Raw genomic sequence first — 19,375 nt, 5'->3', positions numbered from 1 at the left:
CTGCTCATACAGACCCCCCGTAGAATTATGATGTACTGCCCTGGCTGTTTGGTGCCCTAATCAGAGAAATGATGAGACCCAGCTGAAGTCAGATAACAACATCACAGTCTAATGCTTAGTGGCAGAGATGAAAGGTTGTACCGAAGCTGTATTGGGTTTGCTTTGTATATTTAATACATAACAAACAGAGCTTTAAAAGAAGGTTACTTTGTTGTTTTAATGCAGGATGCTTTTAGAGCTCTGCCATGACAGTGCACCTTGCTGCAGGGAAGCCAGAAAGTGAACAATAAATTTTGTAGATCCCCTCTGTATGTGCCTGGATTTATTACATCGGTTGAATTCAAATTTAGGCGACCAGCCTGTTTGTTGCCAGCCCCATCAGAATTACCCACACCACACCTGAAAGTTTCTGAAGGGGCCCTTGTCGTATAGGAAAATCAAAATTGTACTCTTCCTCACAACATGACTGTGGTTGATGTTGCCCACCTGGGCTTTTACCTCTCTCACACAACAGCAACAGCGCATGCTGACTCTGAACTACATCACCACATTGTCATGTCACACCTGCAGAGACACTACAAACAAATCAAGACCTGTGGATGCAGAGGAAGTGACAAGCTGATGTGACAGCATAGCTACATTATCTTTCGCTCACTCACGGTTTGCTCAGCAGAAGCGATTATGTGTCTGTTGTCAAAATATCTTTCCAATTTCTTCTTGTTGCTACATTTGAATGTTAAAGCTTCACTTGGTAGAATCTTGTATGTGCAGAGTCTCACACTAAAAGACTGCATTCACATTCATGGCTGAAAGTGTGCATTTTCCCTGTGCTCACTGAAAATTTGATTTAAAGAAGCAGCCTCACAGGCATGATTTTTAACATGACAAATCGGTCCAGTATTCAGCATACACAGTTGTGATGTGGAAATGTGAAACCTCCAGCGTCTTGTGTTCAGTTTAAGGTGGTAATTACATTGTTTTCTCCAAAAACCATGTTAGACACATAGCAACTTTTAATGTATGGCTTAATGCATGTGCTGAGGGGATCTTTAAAACACGCTGATGTTTTTGAAAATACAGACTCTTGTTCTCTCATGTATATTCACCTGTGTGCATTGCTTCATGTCAGATCGTGTTGTCTTGGCATAGTCTTCTTTCTGTAAGTCTACAAAATATGGGCGTCTGACTCACTCACCGTCAGTCTCACCTTGCGCATTACTAAACTACTCTCACACTCACATTTTATTCAAAACACTCAGAAAGTGCTTTAAAAAGCTGAAAAAAGAGCAAGCAACTGAACTAGCGAGAGCTGTTGAGAGCGGTGTCACCTGGCAGCTCATTCAAGCTTAGAGGAATGTTACAGAAAGCCCAGAGCAGTGGAAACAGCTGGCAGAGCAGCTCAGTGACTTTCTCCCTCTGTCTTTACTCTGGGCCCTGTCGTCCCTGTAGACACTGCCAGCGCCATTCTTACAGCATGTGTACAGCAAAACAGCCATCACCTCCCAATGTTCTTGTCCAGTATGAGGCCAATGCCATACTCCCTCTCTCTCTAACACACACACACACACGTACACAAAGTCTCAAAGTCAGTCAGTCAGAGTCACCTCCTGTCGCACTGAAAAAAACATTAACTGAATGTACTGGGCCTAATGAGTACGATCTGTGCACAAAAAATACCAGTGAAAATGGTAGCTATTCTTGTTCTGTATGAAGGTTTGTGTTAGATAATTATTGTGTCACAGTCAGCACAAACATTCCTGTCATATTGCACGTGTGTGTGATGCTCTGTCATCATCCTTTGTAACTGCTTGTCTCACGCTCTTTACCCCTTAGTCTGTTTAAGTGTGACAGAATCTCAATGATGCTCACAATGGAAAAGCTCTTTGAAAGCCAAGTGTATGAATAATCACTAAGACACCCCTAATCCATTTTTAAAGAAGGGAATATTAATGCAGTAACAACTGTATCGGCTCGGCATGCAGCAAGTGATTTCAGGTCTGCAAAAAGCCCCCTCTTTCAGGCTGGAGCTTCAGCGTCAGGGGATCACTCTGCACACTCTGTCACCATGACAACGCCAGTTCCACGTCCGAGTGGGTGTGCATTCTTCATTTAGTAATCCTCTGCGACCAACATGGGAACAGCTGTGTGCATGCTGAGAGGGTCCGGGCAAGCAATCACGGCAAAATACACTTAATTACTGGAAATGTGGTCACTCTTGTGGGTAATATTTGAGTGGCTTGCATCAACTGTATATACAATTCGTACATACAGTTATAATTGCATTGGGTGATTTGGCCTTTATCTGAACTTACACTTGCTGTTGTTTGCCTCGCACGGTTTGTACAAGGAACGGTATGGTGAACACACCTACTTTGGAGATGAGGAAATACAAATGCACTCACCTGATTGATGTTGAAATCCAGAGACAGACTGGGACTAAAAAAAATGGTCCTGGACCATCAGCCCGCTGGGAGTCCACCATCCCCACCTCACTGACACACTCAAGAGCCCCCAGCGACCGACCCACCGGGATTTGTGCTCTCGATAGTCAGTCTGACTATTGCTGAACTCCATTATCACTGAGCCATCAATGAACAATCAGGGAGCCATACTAACCTGATTTCAGTGCCCAGACCTCAACTCTGTCACCCACGCAACATACCGCAAACATACATACACACACACACACACAGTCGTGTTTCCATCACTTTTGGGGACATTACACAGACTTAACCAGGTTTACCACCACCTGACCATAACAATAAACTTTACTTGCCTAATCCAACTAGCTTAATCCAACCCTAACCTCAACCTAACCTTAAAGCAAGTCTTCACCCTAATATTTAATGAGTTACATTGTGGGGACTGGCATTTTGTCCCCATAAGTGAGACAGGTTCTTACAATGTGACTGTGTTCACAGATTTTTGTTCCATGACTGCTGGAATATGCGTTCACACACGCTCTCTCCACACTACGACCTGGCCATGGCCCACAGTCATGTCTTTTTGTTAACATTTGAGCACAGGCATGCCAGTGTCTGATTTATCTTTTGAAATCTGGCTCAGTCATTTGTATGGATAAAAAGCCAGGTCACATCATGTAGTAGAAAAAAATGTTGCTGCTCATCAACCCTGCCCGGCAACATGTGTCCTTTCTCTCTGCAACCTCTCATGCTGTCTTGTATTTTTAAGTTGCTCAGTAGGTGAAATAAAAACCCAACCCTGTGCAGAATTGCTCTGTGATATTCACTATGCTTGGAACTCCTGTGTTAATGCAGGTGGCTCCTCACCTGCCCAACTCCATAACATGCCGTGTACTGCTCTGAAACACTGACAATGAGTTACATGTGGAGATGAAGAAATAGGAAACGCTGGAGAGCCTTTTCAAATGAGATGCAATCTCTCTCTCTCTCTCTCTCTCTCTCTCTTTTTCCATGGGCCTTTGAATGCTTTGAAGAGACAGCTTCATGATTGACAAAAGATAGACTTGTCCTTTCAGTTCACAATGACTAGCACTTATTTGCTGTCATGGTAAGATGTGTGGAAGCAGTCATTAATACAAACCAGCATGCAGAGAAATGTTAAAGAATCAATGGTTTATTTTGACTGGTTGGCAATGCTAAACAATGTTTAAGAAGAGCATTAAATCATAGAGAATCGAGTTTACTGCAGTATATGGCATTAATAAAACTTGCTTAATACCGCCTATTATTACTGTTATTAGTACTATTGCAGCAAGTACTACTGCTCCTACTTCCAATGATGGTAGTAATAACAGATAAGCCTGAAAGTCTCTTTTTGTTTCAGGCGGTTAACAATTAAAATAAATTACTAAAGGTATGCAGTATACAGTATATATATATATATATATATATATATATATTACTATAAGTGTATTTTCTTCTGTAAACGTACAGAAACTGCTATTTCAAGGGAAAATACCTCATTCAACATCGCAGATTAGAGTTTGGCTGGAAGTGAAACGTTCTTGAAACATTTCAACACGTACATACGCATTACAGCAGCAGATTTCTACCGTGTGTGTGCTTCATTACCCTGCTCTTCTGCTCTCCTGTGTTTTGCTTTCCTTTTTGTTTTGCTTATGATTTTGAAGGAAAAAAAAACAACAAAAGAAAGTCAATATTCATGGCACACAGACGACAGATGAGTGTTGCGTTATTGATTTTCTTTCTTCAATTTGCCCTGATGCATTACACTGTAACGTCTTTCTAAATCAAGCCTTATTACGTAAGACAGGCAGTTGTTGGACAACACCAAACATCTTCTCCTGGATTTCAGAAGTCACATGGTTTCATGCTTTAGCCAGCTGCGATTCACTTCCTCAGGAGCAATTTTCATAATAGACCCAATACTCTTTGTGGTGGTGCTTTTACTGATATTATTATGCAAATAACTTTTTTCCTTAATTAGGAAACTGTGTATAACAATAAATTTAAATCACTTCAGCATTTTTGTTGTGCTGATGAGCCCTTAACAATCAGAGTTGGAAAATCACTGAGCTACTTCTTGACTTTAAAATAATTTAAAAACAGCTCTGTCACCACAGTGAAATCAAGAGTGCTGTCCATGAAATGCAGTCACTGAGTTTCAGCATCAGTCATAGAACTTTATAGAGACACTTAATTCCACTAGCAAGACCCTCGTGAACTAATAAGCCTACAGCCAACTCTCCATACAAGATCTGGCTAAACCCATTAAAATGGTGGCTGCATTTAAATTCAATATTGGCTGAATTTCTTAATGGACTGTAAGTCATTATGTGCTTTGTTGATTCTTAAGCATAGAAGATAATTGCCGTGGGCAGCACGGAGGCAGTTTGATTATTGTCTGCTTGCTCTTGTGAGTTATAATAGACCTAAATGAGGCTCCCATGTCCACATATCTGTTTGGTACAACAGTTGTTGGAAGGAACTATTCAGGAGCGGCGACACTACAGTGAATATATATATTTTTTCTTTCGTTTTCAGCCCTTTGGAATTGTTACCGTGTGGAATGGTAAAGCTGCCCCAAAGTCAGTAACTAAAAATTAAAGATTGATTAGGCTATGAAGTGCCAGTCCCTCTCTGAAATAGCACAGCACTTCTAAATGAAGTCTCGATATTTCAAAAGATTTTTTAGTTGCTAAGAAAGTGGCGTCTTTGAAGTGAGCACATCCCCTTGGTAGTTACTCGGCTGAAGAATATTTCAGTAAGCTTGTCTTAAGATGTTCACACACATGCTCCGTGGTTGGTGTGGTAAGGGGTCATTTTATGTCCAGTCCATCCCGATCAGACCGGTCTTACTGAAAATCACTTGTCAGGAGCTGATCTGATATTTATGTTTTCCTACATAATGTAGCTGCACAGTACTCTGGAAGACCCATGCAATTTAGAGGAATATGTCAAGATATGTTTGACATCTGAATAGGTCTACATTAAGAAAATATGTGCCGCATCACAGTTTTCCTTTAACGGTTTCCTTTAGTGTTTGGTTTCTTTAAGTGTCCTTTAATGTCTGGAGAGGATCCTGACATCCTCTCTTCATTGTTCAGGAACGAAATTCATTTTAAATGTTGCTTTAAACAAATGTCCCCTCTTTCACGGAAAATGATGGCTGCTCATTCAAGATGCATCAGACTTTATGAAGGTCTGTTTGTAAGTCTTAATGAGTCCCAGCAGTTCCCAGTAATCCCAGTGATTAACGCAGATTTGCTCTCTGGATTTGTAGCAACATTGTTATAGATAATTCAGGCTTTATAACTTGATCATCTATCAGTTCTATAACAAATACCTTTGCCACCTGGCTCAAGGATGGCAACAAAAAGGGAGGCTACACACAGGTATCAGTCAGTAATTAATTTTTCACTTAAATTAATAAATGCTGTAGCTATCTGATAGATTGTGTTGGTAGGAGAGATATCAGTCAGGCCCAAAGTGTGTGGGTGAGTGAAAATATGGCATAAAGCATTTTAGATGATGCAACAAACAAAAAAAGAAGGATGCAAGAAGTCCAGCTCACAGAGAGTGAAACTCCCTGAGGGGCAGCCCTTCATGCCTCTCTGGAAGCCCAACCCAGAGGGGCAGGTGTGAGAAAAAGATCCTCTCAGCTCCACTTACCAGCAGGTACCAGTACCTGCAAAACAAAGCAGTAGCCCTGAATTCAGTTTCAGGAAGTGACAGTGTTCAGGATTAAATAAAGATTAAGTTCAGTCCAATGTGAGAAGCACACTTGAGAATTATGTCTTGCACTTGCACTTCTGTTGTTACTTGCACTCTGCACCTGATAGGTAAACATTTGAAAGCATTCTTGCCTTTTTCTTACTTGCTCCATTAATCTCCAGAGTCTGTGCTATTACAGAAACATGGCACTCTCCCCAGCAAACTAGAGGGAAAAGATAAGCCACATACATATACATGGGGCTGGTCTTTGCTTGAATAAGATTTGAGTAAATGTGACCAAATAATTTATTGGCACAACAGTTCTGAACAAAAAAGAAAAATATTTCCCTGTTGACTTTGCAGCTTGTTACATGTTTCCTCATTTCAGTGCTTTTTTTATTGACTTGCAAGAATTGGTGAGACAAATGTGTGCTAATCATTTTACATTAGAGCAGACAGGCATAATTCACATACCGGTTTATTTCCTCCATTTTGAATGAAAATGTCAACAATTGTAAAGACTCCACTGCATCCCTGTTCGAGTAGTTAGTAGCAAACTTGTGAGTGGTCACAGAGCAAAATAAATTCTTCATGTTTCACTTTGTGACTTGTGGTTAATATCAGTCTTTTTATGGTATTTAATTTACTTCTAATTATTTTGGAGGTTAAAAACAATTATCCCTTGACCCCTAAAAAGGAATAAACCTGTGGGATTGTTTTTGTTTTGTTCTTTTTGTTTGTGTTTCTTTGCAGAGCCTAGGGGCTCATGTGGGCAGGAAGCACGGTTTGAATGGCAATCATCAGTCTTTGCTGGCTCAATTGTGTTACTGACCTTGTAGCCCTAAGCTACAAGAGACTGCAATGAACAATTTCAGTGGAGATATTGTGAGGAAAAGCTGTTAAAAAACATAGGTGGGAATGCAAGCTCATTAACTCCTCGTGGAATTGGCGAGGCAAGGCTCTTAAAGGAGGTGTGTGCAGTGGGGATTTTGTGGAATGTGTGATAAGGAAGAGTCCCGTTAAAATCCTTAATGACTTATTTTGTATGCTCAGAGCAAACAGTTCTCTAATTTGGCCTCTGTAGTTCTGTTCTGTTTCTTCACCGGTAAATTATGAAATCGTTGGCTTTTTATTTCCTTGCCATTGGGATATGTATCACCCATCCATCCATCCACTTTCTATACTGCTTATCCATCAGGATTGCTGGGGGGCTGGAACCTTTCCCAGCAGATTATGGGTGAGAGGTGGGATACACTCTGGACTGATCACCAGACAATCACACGCTCACACACACACACACACACACATGCACCTAGTGCCAATGTAAAAAACCCTCTTGCTGTGAGGTGACAGAGCTAACCACCTCACTGCCCTATATACGCATATGTATTTATAAACATATGCGTATATGTATATAACAAGTGAATTCATTTTTTTAAACAGGTCAGGTCAGGTTGCAGGGTTTTACTTTCTGTGTTAAGACTTTAAATGTTCTCATATTGACCGATTAATTTCGTTTCAGCATATTAAACAACAGCATCCTTTATTGTATTTCATCAGGATATTTCTCTTGTTTTCTGCATCTGTTATCAAACCCCTGCAATCAAGCCAAGCTCAAGTGCACAAGGGCCACTACTAATCTTTTCAACCTCACTAAGAGAGAGATTTATGTGCCTCTTGTATGAAGGCTGCCCACAGATAATGGTATGCATGTGTCGAGATGTGCTCGAAAGCAAAGTAGAAACACTGATACACTCAGATGTGTCTGTCAGCATTCAAATAATGATTAAAGCTGAGGTTTCCACCTGGAGAAAAACATCAGTGATGTTAAAAAAAAAAAAAAAAAATTGATTTTCTGCCAGAGTTCATACTGTTATGTTGCAGAAACCATCTTCATATAATTTGTGTTTTGAAAACACTACAGTCATAAATAACCCTTTTCTGACTCTTCAGATAAAGTATTTTTTATGCTTAAAGGGAGTCCTAACCTTTAGGCAAGGGTGTCTTCACAGTTAAATTGCTCATAGCTAATACACAGACATGCCTCTATTTATATATATTACTTTAATTATTATTTGTACTTCAGTATGCATGCAGAAGACCTTTTCGCTCCGTGGTCACAATCTTTGAACAATTACGATTCAATAAAATTGTTATAAATTTACAGCAGCTTAATGGCCTGTAGCACCTCATTGCGGTCAGCATCACTGGATTTTGTTGTTTGTGTCTGTGTCTTTTCCTTTAAACAAAACAAATAACCTCAGTTCCTCCAAGACTGCAAGGGTAGAGAGGTCATTTGTGTTTACAGAGATACTGAAGCAGCTGCCAGAGTGTTTTAGAGCTCTGCAGCAACTAACTGTCTTTCCTGTAATATCCCTCCTTAGTTACAAAGTGAAATATGTCTTTCACCTTAGACAAACACAGCTGTATAAATATTTATTTGATGTGGAAGTGCTGAAGATGCGAGTGGAGACATTGGTACTGGTGAGATAAGAACTGTTTAAATTTTCATGAATTCACCAGTAGTCTGGTGTTTGGCGCTTGCCCACATTCTAATTGGCATGTTTCCGTTCTCGTAGTGAAGAACTTCATGAATTATGCACGAAAAACAACTTACCACGTGTCCCATTATAACCACATTGTGCTATGCAACTTTTGGCCTGCTATTCTGGAAAAAGACAATACTTGAAACAGCTTCTTTCTCATTACAGCCCAACCTCAGCTGAGCTGGGGATCACTCAAAGCCCTTGTTTCTTACCTCTACCAAACACAAAGTCTCACCTGTTAAGCAACACCAGTGAAAGCCACTTGATTGTAGTGGTTCCCCATGCATTTTATCATCCTGACCATTAAGGAACCAGACATACAACTGAGAACTAAATTTAATCTATAAATGATTTATGTAATGTAGAGCAATAACATAGCTTACATTTATTCTGTAAGGAAGTGAGGGTAAATGTTCTCTATTTTAAGTAAACGGTGCAGTTAGGTGTTTAAAAAAAAAACAAAACACTTCAGGTGACTGCATTTTAAAACAAAGGCTGCTGCTGCTGTGCTTTCCTCGCTTGCCCTCACCTGAACCAGGTCTGAATTCTCAGTATTCATACTTAAACAGGGTTTAATATTTTAGTGCACAGAAATGGGGACTTGATGCGTTAAATTGCAAATGTATGAGTCACAGTTGATCCATATTTAATGGGCCATGAATTTAGATTTACCAGCCAATACTGCTGAATGGAGTCGACAACTGCTATTTTGCACGCTGAGAGAGTCCGCTGTTGAATAAACAGAAAAACATTCATCATTCATGGTTTAATGAATTAAAACCTTGATGACCTTTTTGAGGAGTTATCACGTATAAAGCATTTTAATACATACAGAAGAGACTTGTTTATTAATTAATTACTATTTACTTTGTCATTAGCAGCCATGCAGTCAGTCTGTGTAAATGCGACAGCTGTGGTGCACCTCTCTGGAATGCTCTGTAGGTGATGCTGAGTTACTTCTTGTATGTTGATGTTGACGTGTCCTGTCCAACACTGAGAAAGCCAAGGGTGGTCAAGCAGAATGCAGAAGATTATGTATCTGTCAAGTCACTGCTTAGATTCCCTTATTTTCCTGTCAGCACTCCGTTGATTCTATTAAGAAGCTGCATTCTGTAGTCTGGCCAGGCCAGACAAGGAGACCAGTGACTGACAGGTAAAGACATTACTATGCGAAGGGAAAGAGAGTACAGGGAGAGATATGAATATTTGAGTAGATAGCATAAAAGAATCTTGTAATTGATTTTCTATCTAAGCTACTGTTTCATTTACTGAATAAATGCATTCATTTCAAGCAGTGGATTGTTCATGTCGTCCCCATTGTCTCACTGCAAAGACGAACTTTATCGTATTTTCCATATGATTTTGCAGATTTTAAAACCATTTGCTCAACTGCTTAGCTACATGGACAACTAAAGCTTACAAGCTGCACAGCTAAAAGGTTTTACAACCCTGAATTTACCCCTCACTCTGTGGCACTACTAGAAATACTGCCAACTATGTGACCTTGCTAGAAGTAGGCTGTGCTGAAATTAGCTGTGTTTCTTGTCCCCCTCTGACAGATGTGATCCACACCGTGGGCCCGGTGGCCAGAGGTCATGTGGGCCCTACCGAGAACAATGACCTCACCTCCTGCTACCAGAACTCCCTCAGGCTGATGAAGGAGCATGGCTTGAGCACTGTGGTGAGTACCGTACGCCGTATCACGCTCACACTCATCTAAGGAGAAAATTTTCTCTGTTCTGTGCAGCACGAAAGAAATAAATTATATGCGTCTGTGTTTTTGTTTGACAGTGAGTAAGCCTTCAGTGAGAAAAGCTGTGTTTGAAATTTTTAGGAAATTTGGAAAAGGTACAAGAACAAAAGGATTTAGCATCTTTCATTTTCGTTACAGTTCTGAAAAGCCTTAATCTTCTTTATTTAAACAAAAGCAAGAGAGAACACAACAAAATGGTAATGTTTCATGTTTGTCAAATGAAGGCTTTTCATGTAGACTACTTTGGCTTGTGATTAAATGAAAGGCAGGCTTGTGTATCCACCTCTCCATATTGCCGCTGCAAATAACTGCACAGTATTTCCTCTGTTATTATTTGGGAAGCCACATTTAGGTTATAAAACTGTGACCTTCTTTGTTTCCAAGAAAATAAATGTACAAACGCCCAAAGGGTAATTTGAGATGTCTTTACCACCTCTCTAAGAAGCATTTTCTTTTTAAAAGCACAAGGTTTAGTGTGCTGAATATGGCTTAATCATAAGGGCTTTAGACGAGACAATGCTCACACAATCCAGAGCTGGCAGCGGCCGATCATTCACATGGCTTCTAGCCTGTGCTGGACTATATGATTCAGTCTGGTCCATGTGATATATGGATTTGCCCTGCCCACAGAGGGTAAACAAATCAGTATCACACCACATAGCCACAAATCACATTTTCTGCACCAACCTACTGCCCTGCAGCCTCATCAGAGGCCAATCAATGGAAGTACTTACCAACAGAGAGATGAGACATAGATGAGTGCCAGTTTCATTAAAGATGATTGTGACAAATTCCTGCTCTGTTGATGACTTATTGTGAGTGCGACAGACACCTTGAGGTAGCAATTAAATGGATTGTGAACCCAAATGACTGAAGTTGTTCTGGTAAATGTTTTGAAGTTTTATCAAATCAGCAGCATGCACACTTGTCTTTAAACTTCTCTAATAACAGTCTCATCCACTGTGGTATGATAAGCCAGTATGACATTAAAGCACATGTGTCAAACCGGTCCACAGGAGGGCCGGTGTGGCTGCAGGTTTTTGTGCCAACCAACCAAGAGCACACCGTTCGACCAATCAACTGTCTGAAGACGGAGATCAGTTGATTAAATGAGTCAAGTCTGGTGTGCTGCTACTTGGTTGGAAAGAAAACCTGCAGCCACACCGGCCCTCCTGTGGACCAGTTTGACATGCCTGCATTAAAGTATGGCATTACATCAAAATGTCATTTGCACAATAGAATAAGTTCATCTGGTGAGCTCCAAGGTTCATGGGCAGACGGTAGGCAGGCTCCGAGCACCGAGCCCCTCAGGCCTCATTGCCAACACAGCTTTCTGTTTTCATCTGCAAAACTTCCAGTCCTTGCTTTGTTTCTGGCACATTCCAAAGATTTATTTAGTTTAGGCCTATCTCTCTTGATTTATTTATCCAATAATCCATATATTTATAAGAAACAGAGTTTCTGTTTTTACTGGGAGCTGTCTGGACCCCGTCTAATGTATTTATACAGCTGCTAAGTGTTGAACAGGCCTTCAGTGCAAACAGTGGTGTTCTGTGATTGACTGGCCTTGCAGGATGAGCAAAGTCAATGCATTATCTTAGCCACAGTCCATTTCGCCTCTGCTTCCTGCAAGGACAACAGAAAGCCTTTTTACCAAAAGCAAAAAGGAAATAGCTATTTCTTCTAGCAAGGATGTGGCCTTGATTTAGTTTTAGTCCATCCTTGATATGCAAGACTTACTTGAAGAGTGGCTCCAAGGGTTATCTGGTCCTAATTCTTTATTAACACAGAGTTTGGCCTGGCACGAAGAACAGTGAGTCCAAGTTTTTGGTTAGCTGATCGGCACTAAGCTCATTTTGACTCATCTAAAGAGGTCTTACTATGAGCTTTCTGTGTGAGAGAAACAAGAGATCCCACCGAAGAAGGACACTCCGCCAAGTGGGTCTACAAAGTGGGCAAAACAGGGGGGGGTTACATTTGGGAATCCTAGACGGCTGGCTCCCTAATGGGGATTCCAGGGCATTACAAAGGAATAGGAGTCAAAACAAAGCCTAACACAAAATAAACTTGAGCATAAAAGATTAAAAAGAAGCACAGCTTGATAGTTAATCCTGGTTTCTTAGAGCTCAAAGCCACCCTTTAGGCTACAAAACAGCAGGGCTACCACAGTCGTCTCATGAGTCATGACTGTAGCATGTCGAGACAGGGAGTTTACAGAGAGTACCACTGAATTTCATCGCTCATGCATTTCCTTTACCTTAGGGTATCTCAGTGTGCATGACTGAACATTTACTACAATAACATCCCCAGAAGTCAGAAATTAGATAGAAGAACTTCTTCTGTCCCTAAGTGATCAGTGTTGAACTGATTTACAGTTCTACTGGGACGGAACTGAGAAGGCTGGAAAATGCGACTTTTAGGCAACCTGAGGCTATTCCTAGCTGAGTTTAGGGGTTGTTTCTAAGTTTCTAGGTTGAGTTTTTACCATTACTATGAAATAAAACTGGAAGTAACAGTGAATATCCATAAAATCTTCCCTGTGGGACAGCTCAGACAGTGGATCAGTTAGATCCCTGTTTTTCTTTTTTTTGTTTGTTTGTTTGTGTTAATTTTAAGAGATAACTGGGTACATTTGCAAAGTACCTAAAATGTCCCAGGCAAGAGAACTGCACATTTTATTTGCTTTTTAATAACATTCAAAATGTTCTGCATTAATTGTTCCGTTAAATAATCAGCTCTGCACTAAAGTTTAGAAATCCCATATTGGCAGAAATGTCAAATGTTTATATGACTAAACCAAAGGTTAAACTGCAAGCCAAGGATGCAGTTCTGAGCTTCACTGATGGCCTTCAGATGAAAAATGATGGTCTACTTGAGCCAAGAAGCTGGCCGTTTAATCCCCACATTGAAGCTGAAAGTTATCTGGAGTGGTGTAGGCTTTCACACCCTCACTCTGTCTCAGTCTCTGGATAAATATCAAGTGGCTGGATGGCCTATTGAGTTGTTTGTCAATTCATTTGTGTTCAGCACATGCTGGAATATGCCTTCGTGCATACATACTTCACACCATTTACGTGTATCTTTCTGAGCCATATGCGAATGTGCGTTTGATGTTGCAAAGCTCTTTGCTCAGAGAAGACTCTTGTGCTTCAGTTGACATGCCAGCTTTGCAGCATCACACAGGGGAGCCATGGGAGCTGTGCAGCCTGTGAGTGAAGCTGCAGCTCTGGGACGATGAGCTGCACATTGAGAAACAGCCCCCTCCTCTGCTCAGTGCTTGTTACACTACAGTAAGCTGTTTGCTTCCAAAGGAGGCCCAGGTGAGGAGCTGAAGAGGAAATATAGATAGACATATGGATTTTTTGTGGCTTGACTCTAGACATGAATTGTGATAATAGCACTGCCTCGCTGATCAATAGAAGGGAAGATGTTCTAGCAGCCTATCAATATTTGCTTGAGCCAGGACATATTAAAAAGGTCTCATCGTGGTTGTTCTGCTATAAAGAGAATGCCATGTCATTATGGTTTTGTTTGGAGAGCTGAGATTATAGGAGAAACTCACTACTCAGCAGTCCCACATTATTGTGTTCACAGAATTTTCAGAAGACAATGGACTGAATAAAAACTTTTGTGCAATTTATTTGTGTGTTAGGGTGTCATGCAGTGCTTAAGACATGCAGATTTTTAACCACAATCTGAGACCTGTCACTCATGTTATCTTGAACAAATATTTCTTCCAATCAAGATTAGATTTTTGTGTCTGCTGAAAGAAAACTTATTCACCTATGTGTATGTGCATTTTAACAATGTACTTGTGTGTATCTGTGTACTGTATCTGTGTGCAATCGGACCCTGGGAGACCTCCTCTCCAAAGAGCTGGAAAGCCATACAGTAAATGGAACTGGGGAGACGGTTAATGCAGGTCCCCTGTCTCGGTTAGTCATGGAAGACTGCTCAGATTCTTCCCTGGAAGCACGCATAGCGTCTGTCAGGCAGAAACAGGCAGACTGTGTGAAGGGGTACGCCACCATCTGGAAGCCATTCAGCCTTAGCCTCTGTTTCATTTTAGAGGCATATTAAACACCCCTTAGACTGTGACCTTTAGAAGAAAAGAATAGCCATGTTTACCCAAAACATCATTATTGTTTCATTTAATTTAGCTTTCCTTTTGAGTCTTTGGGGAGTGTTTTGTTGAGACAAAATAAGTAAGATTTTAGTCTCAAGGGGATGTAGCATAAAGATACAGCAAGCATTTTAGCTGTTGACTAATGATCTCGTGGGCAACTGAGCCTCCTTTTTGCTACTAATTTGACAATGACAGGCCACAATTTGATGTTTTTCGGAAAGTATCTCTCATTAAGCTATTTCTGTCAGCGTGCAGTGGGCTGGCAGCTGTCAGCATGGACAGTGACAGGGTCGCAGACTGCATTTAGTGTCCTCCTCTTTGACTCCCAAGCGGCCCTGGAAGTGTTTTGTAGTCATAACACACTGGCTTTGAGGAGATCCAGCAGGGAAGCCACAAATTGCCCGTTGAGAAAAATGCTGAAAGCCAAGTGGATCGGAGATGAATGGTGTAGAATGATAGGATTAGCCACCCTTCTCTGTGGGCTCATTCCAAAGCTGCTAGGAGTGTTAGTTCCCATTCGTTTTTCCCAAAATGCATTCCTGCAAACGGTATCTTGCAGTGACACATCAGCATGCACACCCTGCTTGAAGATGACAGCTGATAGTCCACTAGTAGATAACCTGTTTCAAATGGTGGGGACAGCAAGTGAAGAAGAAACAAAAACTGTATCGGTAGGATAAGTGACCATGCCCCCAAGGTGTCTTAAAGATAGACAACACACGAGGATTTGCAAGGCAAATTGACTTTGACCTTATTGTAGATTCTGTTTTGGCCGACCAGTTTTAAAAGCATCTCCTCTGTTCTCAGTAATAATGCTGTAAATAACTTTTATTGTTCCATCTTTTCTTTAATGTAGGTCACTGATGATATTTGAAATTTTTTTTTTTTTACTGCTGTATTTAAGTGCACTGGAGGTATTTATGTTTCCAAATATTTTCATATCAAGCTAAATGACTTTGTACTCCACCTTGTTCCATTTTGGTGTGCTGACTCCCCAAGTGATTAATTAATTTTCATTTATGCGCTGAACAAATCTTCCCCAACTTTTCCTCTGTCCATTTCTCTGCCCTTTCCCGTAAATTACTGTCCACGAGTGCAAGCGGCCCCAGATGTAATTATATTATGGCTGGTAGAAGTATAGAGGCTTGATTGTGCATATACTTCGCTTCTGATCTCAGCAAAGTAAACCGTGCAAATAATTGAGATAGAAGAATGAGAGGTTTACTCCTGATCTGCTTACACAATGCAGTTGGTCTTTGTGTCTGTATCAGCTAGTATTCATTTAGTTCATACTTTAAATTCCTCCGTAACTGAATCCAAGCTCATTTTCTTTATGGCAATATTTGGGGAACTCAATTTGCAGATGAAATGTGGACTTTATACAGACCTTCACAGCCAGTTCCCATTATACAGCCTAGTTTTCAAAGTGAACAGTCTGTTGTTCATGTATGTCCGAGACTCTACTAAGTCTCAGTTTTTAGCAGTCTGCACACTTTCATGTAATTTTTACTGCTGCGCTATGCAGCGTAAAGATAAAGCCTAGTAAGTCACTGACAATAACAAAAGACTAAACACTGTGAAATAAAGAGAAAATGCTAAAACTTACCTCTGATATCAGGTGGATATGGTTTTATTTGACCCATTTTTTTGTCTCAAATGTAAAAGTAACCATAATGAAAATGTGTTATGTTAACACTACTAGCACTAGCATTCTAGCATTGTTCATCACAGTGTAATTCCAGTTGATTCAGTGGAATGAGGGAAAAATCAATCCAACAGGCCTACATTATGTGCTGCAGAGGATTTCACATGGTGTTCCCCCAGTCAGTGATTACCTGAAATATGAGATTATAACCCAGCCCTCTCTGCGGCCAGTCAGCCAGTCACCGCTTGTAACCCACCACCACGTACAGTACCTGCATGCATCTCCAAAGGTTAATTAGACTGAAGCTTTCAAAAGGTCACGTCGCCATTTAAATTAGCCACTGCTATTTGTCTGATCCGAATCATTGGCAACACTGGGCCAATTAGATCCAATTATGCTGATAGTGGTTGTGGTGGTCTGCCACCTAGTCTAAGTTTAATGGCCATTGGAACCCCAATTACCCCAGCGCCCTGATTCAGAGGGAGGCAACCACAGCAGGAGGAGCTTCATTTCTGTGTAAAGGGGACAGAACCATCACATCAACTTCCCTTGACATTCCCTTCACTCTAGGGAAAACTGCTCAACTTTATGTGAAGTGAAATATTAGGATATGTAAAATGTGACATTTCCACACATCTCGAGAGGGGTAATCACAGTTGAAGGGGATTGAAGAGGTGATCTCGAGAGTGCCTGTATGGAGTGAATTGATGTGAGCATTCTAGCATCTTGATTACAAGCACAGGAAGTCCATAGCAATCATAGGAAAGATGAACCCATGTCTCCTACAAAGGCTTCTCCACCTCGATGTTCTGTGAGAGAAATTACAGCAGCACTGTCCTAGATTAATGTACTGTGACAATAATAAAGGCTCTTCAAATAATTTAAGTGTTAAAGAACAGTCAAGCAGTATAAGACTCAGACTCAGCACTCAGGCTGGTTTCCCTTCATGTTTTTCTCTGCTGCTGTACCTGGCTGTGAGGAGCTTCTGGAGACGGTCTCCTGAATTTCTATGAGGCTCATATCCCTCTGTGGTACCATCTGAGAATAGAAGTGACAGCTCATACCCGACTGAGGGACTGTCAGAGGAAGTTGTTGATTAAACATATGCCTTTCCTGCCATACGCCATGAGACAAGAACACCACAATAAGCATGCATTAATTAAACATACCTGAAGAATGTGGGCAATACCAGAGAACAAAAAGCATCTGTCTATCTTTGTCTCTGCTTCACAACAGGAATGAGAAAGTGACTCCATCCTTACCTCTGGTTCGACTTACAGAGACTACAAAGAGGAGAACATCTTATCATCCTATCAATGGAAAGAATACTTTAGTATTCTGCAATGTAATTGTTATTAGCAACAGCTCATTCGGATAGACTACGCTGTTGTCTTTTGCAACAGTGCTTGTTTTCAAAGTCTCGAGTCCTTTGTCTGAGGAGGGCTACTTTTGACTCACATTGTTTCCGCAAAGAGAGAAAACCATGAGTAGAGACAGTACATGGATAGTGGCTTCTTGTTTGTTTTGAAGTCTTCAGCTAAACCAATACACACACAATCTCACCAACAATAACCTAGTCCTTATCCCTGAAATATTGTATTTTCTTCTAGCAAAATCCCATCTGTTTAGGGTTGTGCTTAAGTCTGAAACACTAGTGTCGCCAAACATTTCCTCCACCACTTGACAAATGCTTCTCCTTTGATCAAAGAAGCTGAGCAGGAAAGGAGAATGTGAAGTACATCACATGCAAAGCAGGCCTCTCTCAGAGCCTGACAGTCCCTTCCCAACCGAGTAAATCTCAGCAATGTCACAGTTACTGTAACAGATTGGTGTTCATCAGCAGCGGACCTTGGTGGAATGAGTTCTTGTTTACATCATTATGGTTAATTATCATGCAGTATCACTCCAGCCACCAGTGCCTGTACTCCTGTGTGTGTTTGTGTGTGTGTGTGTGTGTGTGTGTGTGTGTGTGTGTGTGTGTGTGTGTGTGTGTGTGGATTATGTCTCTCACTGCTCTGGCGTTTTTGGTCGTGATTCCTTGCAACTAGGTCTTTGAAGGTGTCAGTCTCATCTCAGAATCAATAGCATTTTCACTTGGTCTTCTCTCGGTCTCAAACAAAGATGTCTAAGGATTTTATTTCAAGACCAGTCAAGACGTGGACCTTACTGCATTGATGAATTGTTTGATAAATTCTGTTCTTGTAATGGTAATAATGATTTCAAGGTGAAAACAAAAGTCACCCACAAAAACCTGGTATGGTATGGCTTATGAAGGCTTTTAATTTCTTTCTACATTCATACATAAACATATAGTGGCATACTGATAATGAAAGTGAATAACTAGGAATCTTCATATATTTTCTGCGAGTGCGTTTATGGGAATTTTGATCTTTCAGATTAATCTGAGGAGTGTCTATGGTTTGCATGTTCCAAGTTTTGTTGAAAGCATGTCATGCGGTGTGGGACTTCCACTGGCCTGTTGAAGGAATGTCCAGGGAGACCCTTTATATCTACCCAATCATGTACAAATCATCCACTCATGCTCTACTGCCAACAGGTCCACAAATCTTGCTGACACATTATGCTGCAATTGTGATACGCATGGCAACATTTTCAATTTAACACTCACAGAGGGATATTTTAATTATTATTGAGTGAATAGTAATGAGAATGCTGAATCTGTGCGTTCCTTTTCATGGACTTAATTAAAGTTACAAGGCGAGACGTTCAACATGACTTTGCATCGGGAAATTAGCTTCTCGGACAGTTATGTATCAAGAAAGAAACAGGATGATAGAGCGAGCAGTCATTGTGAATATGCGATGTATTAGCACTAATCGGGTTAGTTTCATTCCATTGTTGAATCTAGTTTTTTGGTCTCAAAGCTCTTTCATTTGTGACTTTCATGAAGCCAGGTGTTGAACCCAGTGTTGACCTTGCCAGGGCCGTGTCCATGAAACTGGAATTTCCTGGTCTATCACAGGGTTCCATTTCAACAAGCTCACACCCAATTATCCTTCAATCATAGTCCCCGGTCTTACAGATGTTTGGTCAGAGCACAAGGCCTTTGTATCGTGGTCTGACACACTGGGGACATTCTCTCGTGCTCTGGCTGTATACATGAAACATTTTCAGGAGTAAGAAATC

The 19,375-nt window shown here is 40.8% G+C and overlaps 1 protein-coding gene across 6 annotated transcripts in view; it reads left to right on the top strand.

Annotated features, from left to right (window-relative positions):
* The window catches only part of macrod2 (mono-ADP ribosylhydrolase 2), a 393,930-nt gene that overhangs the window by 257,856 nt on the left and 116,699 nt on the right, over nt 1-19,375 (top strand). For all 6 annotated transcript variants that reach the window (XM_046402692.1, XM_046402691.1, XM_046402693.1 and 3 more), the window contains one exon: nt 10,264-10,385. In XM_046402692.1, coding sequence (XP_046258648.1) covers nt 10,264-10,385 — 122 coding nt within the window. The remainder of the gene's footprint in view (nt 1-10,263; nt 10,386-19,375) is intronic.

The sequence above is a fragment of the Scatophagus argus genome, chromosome 10 (genome assembly GCF_020382885.2).
Source record: "Scatophagus argus isolate fScaArg1 chromosome 10, fScaArg1.pri, whole genome shotgun sequence".
Lineage (NCBI taxonomy): Eukaryota > Metazoa > Chordata > Actinopteri > Scatophagidae > Scatophagus > Scatophagus argus.
Note: the sequence above shows the minus strand (reverse complement) of the source record. Positions and strands in the feature narration are given on the sequence as shown.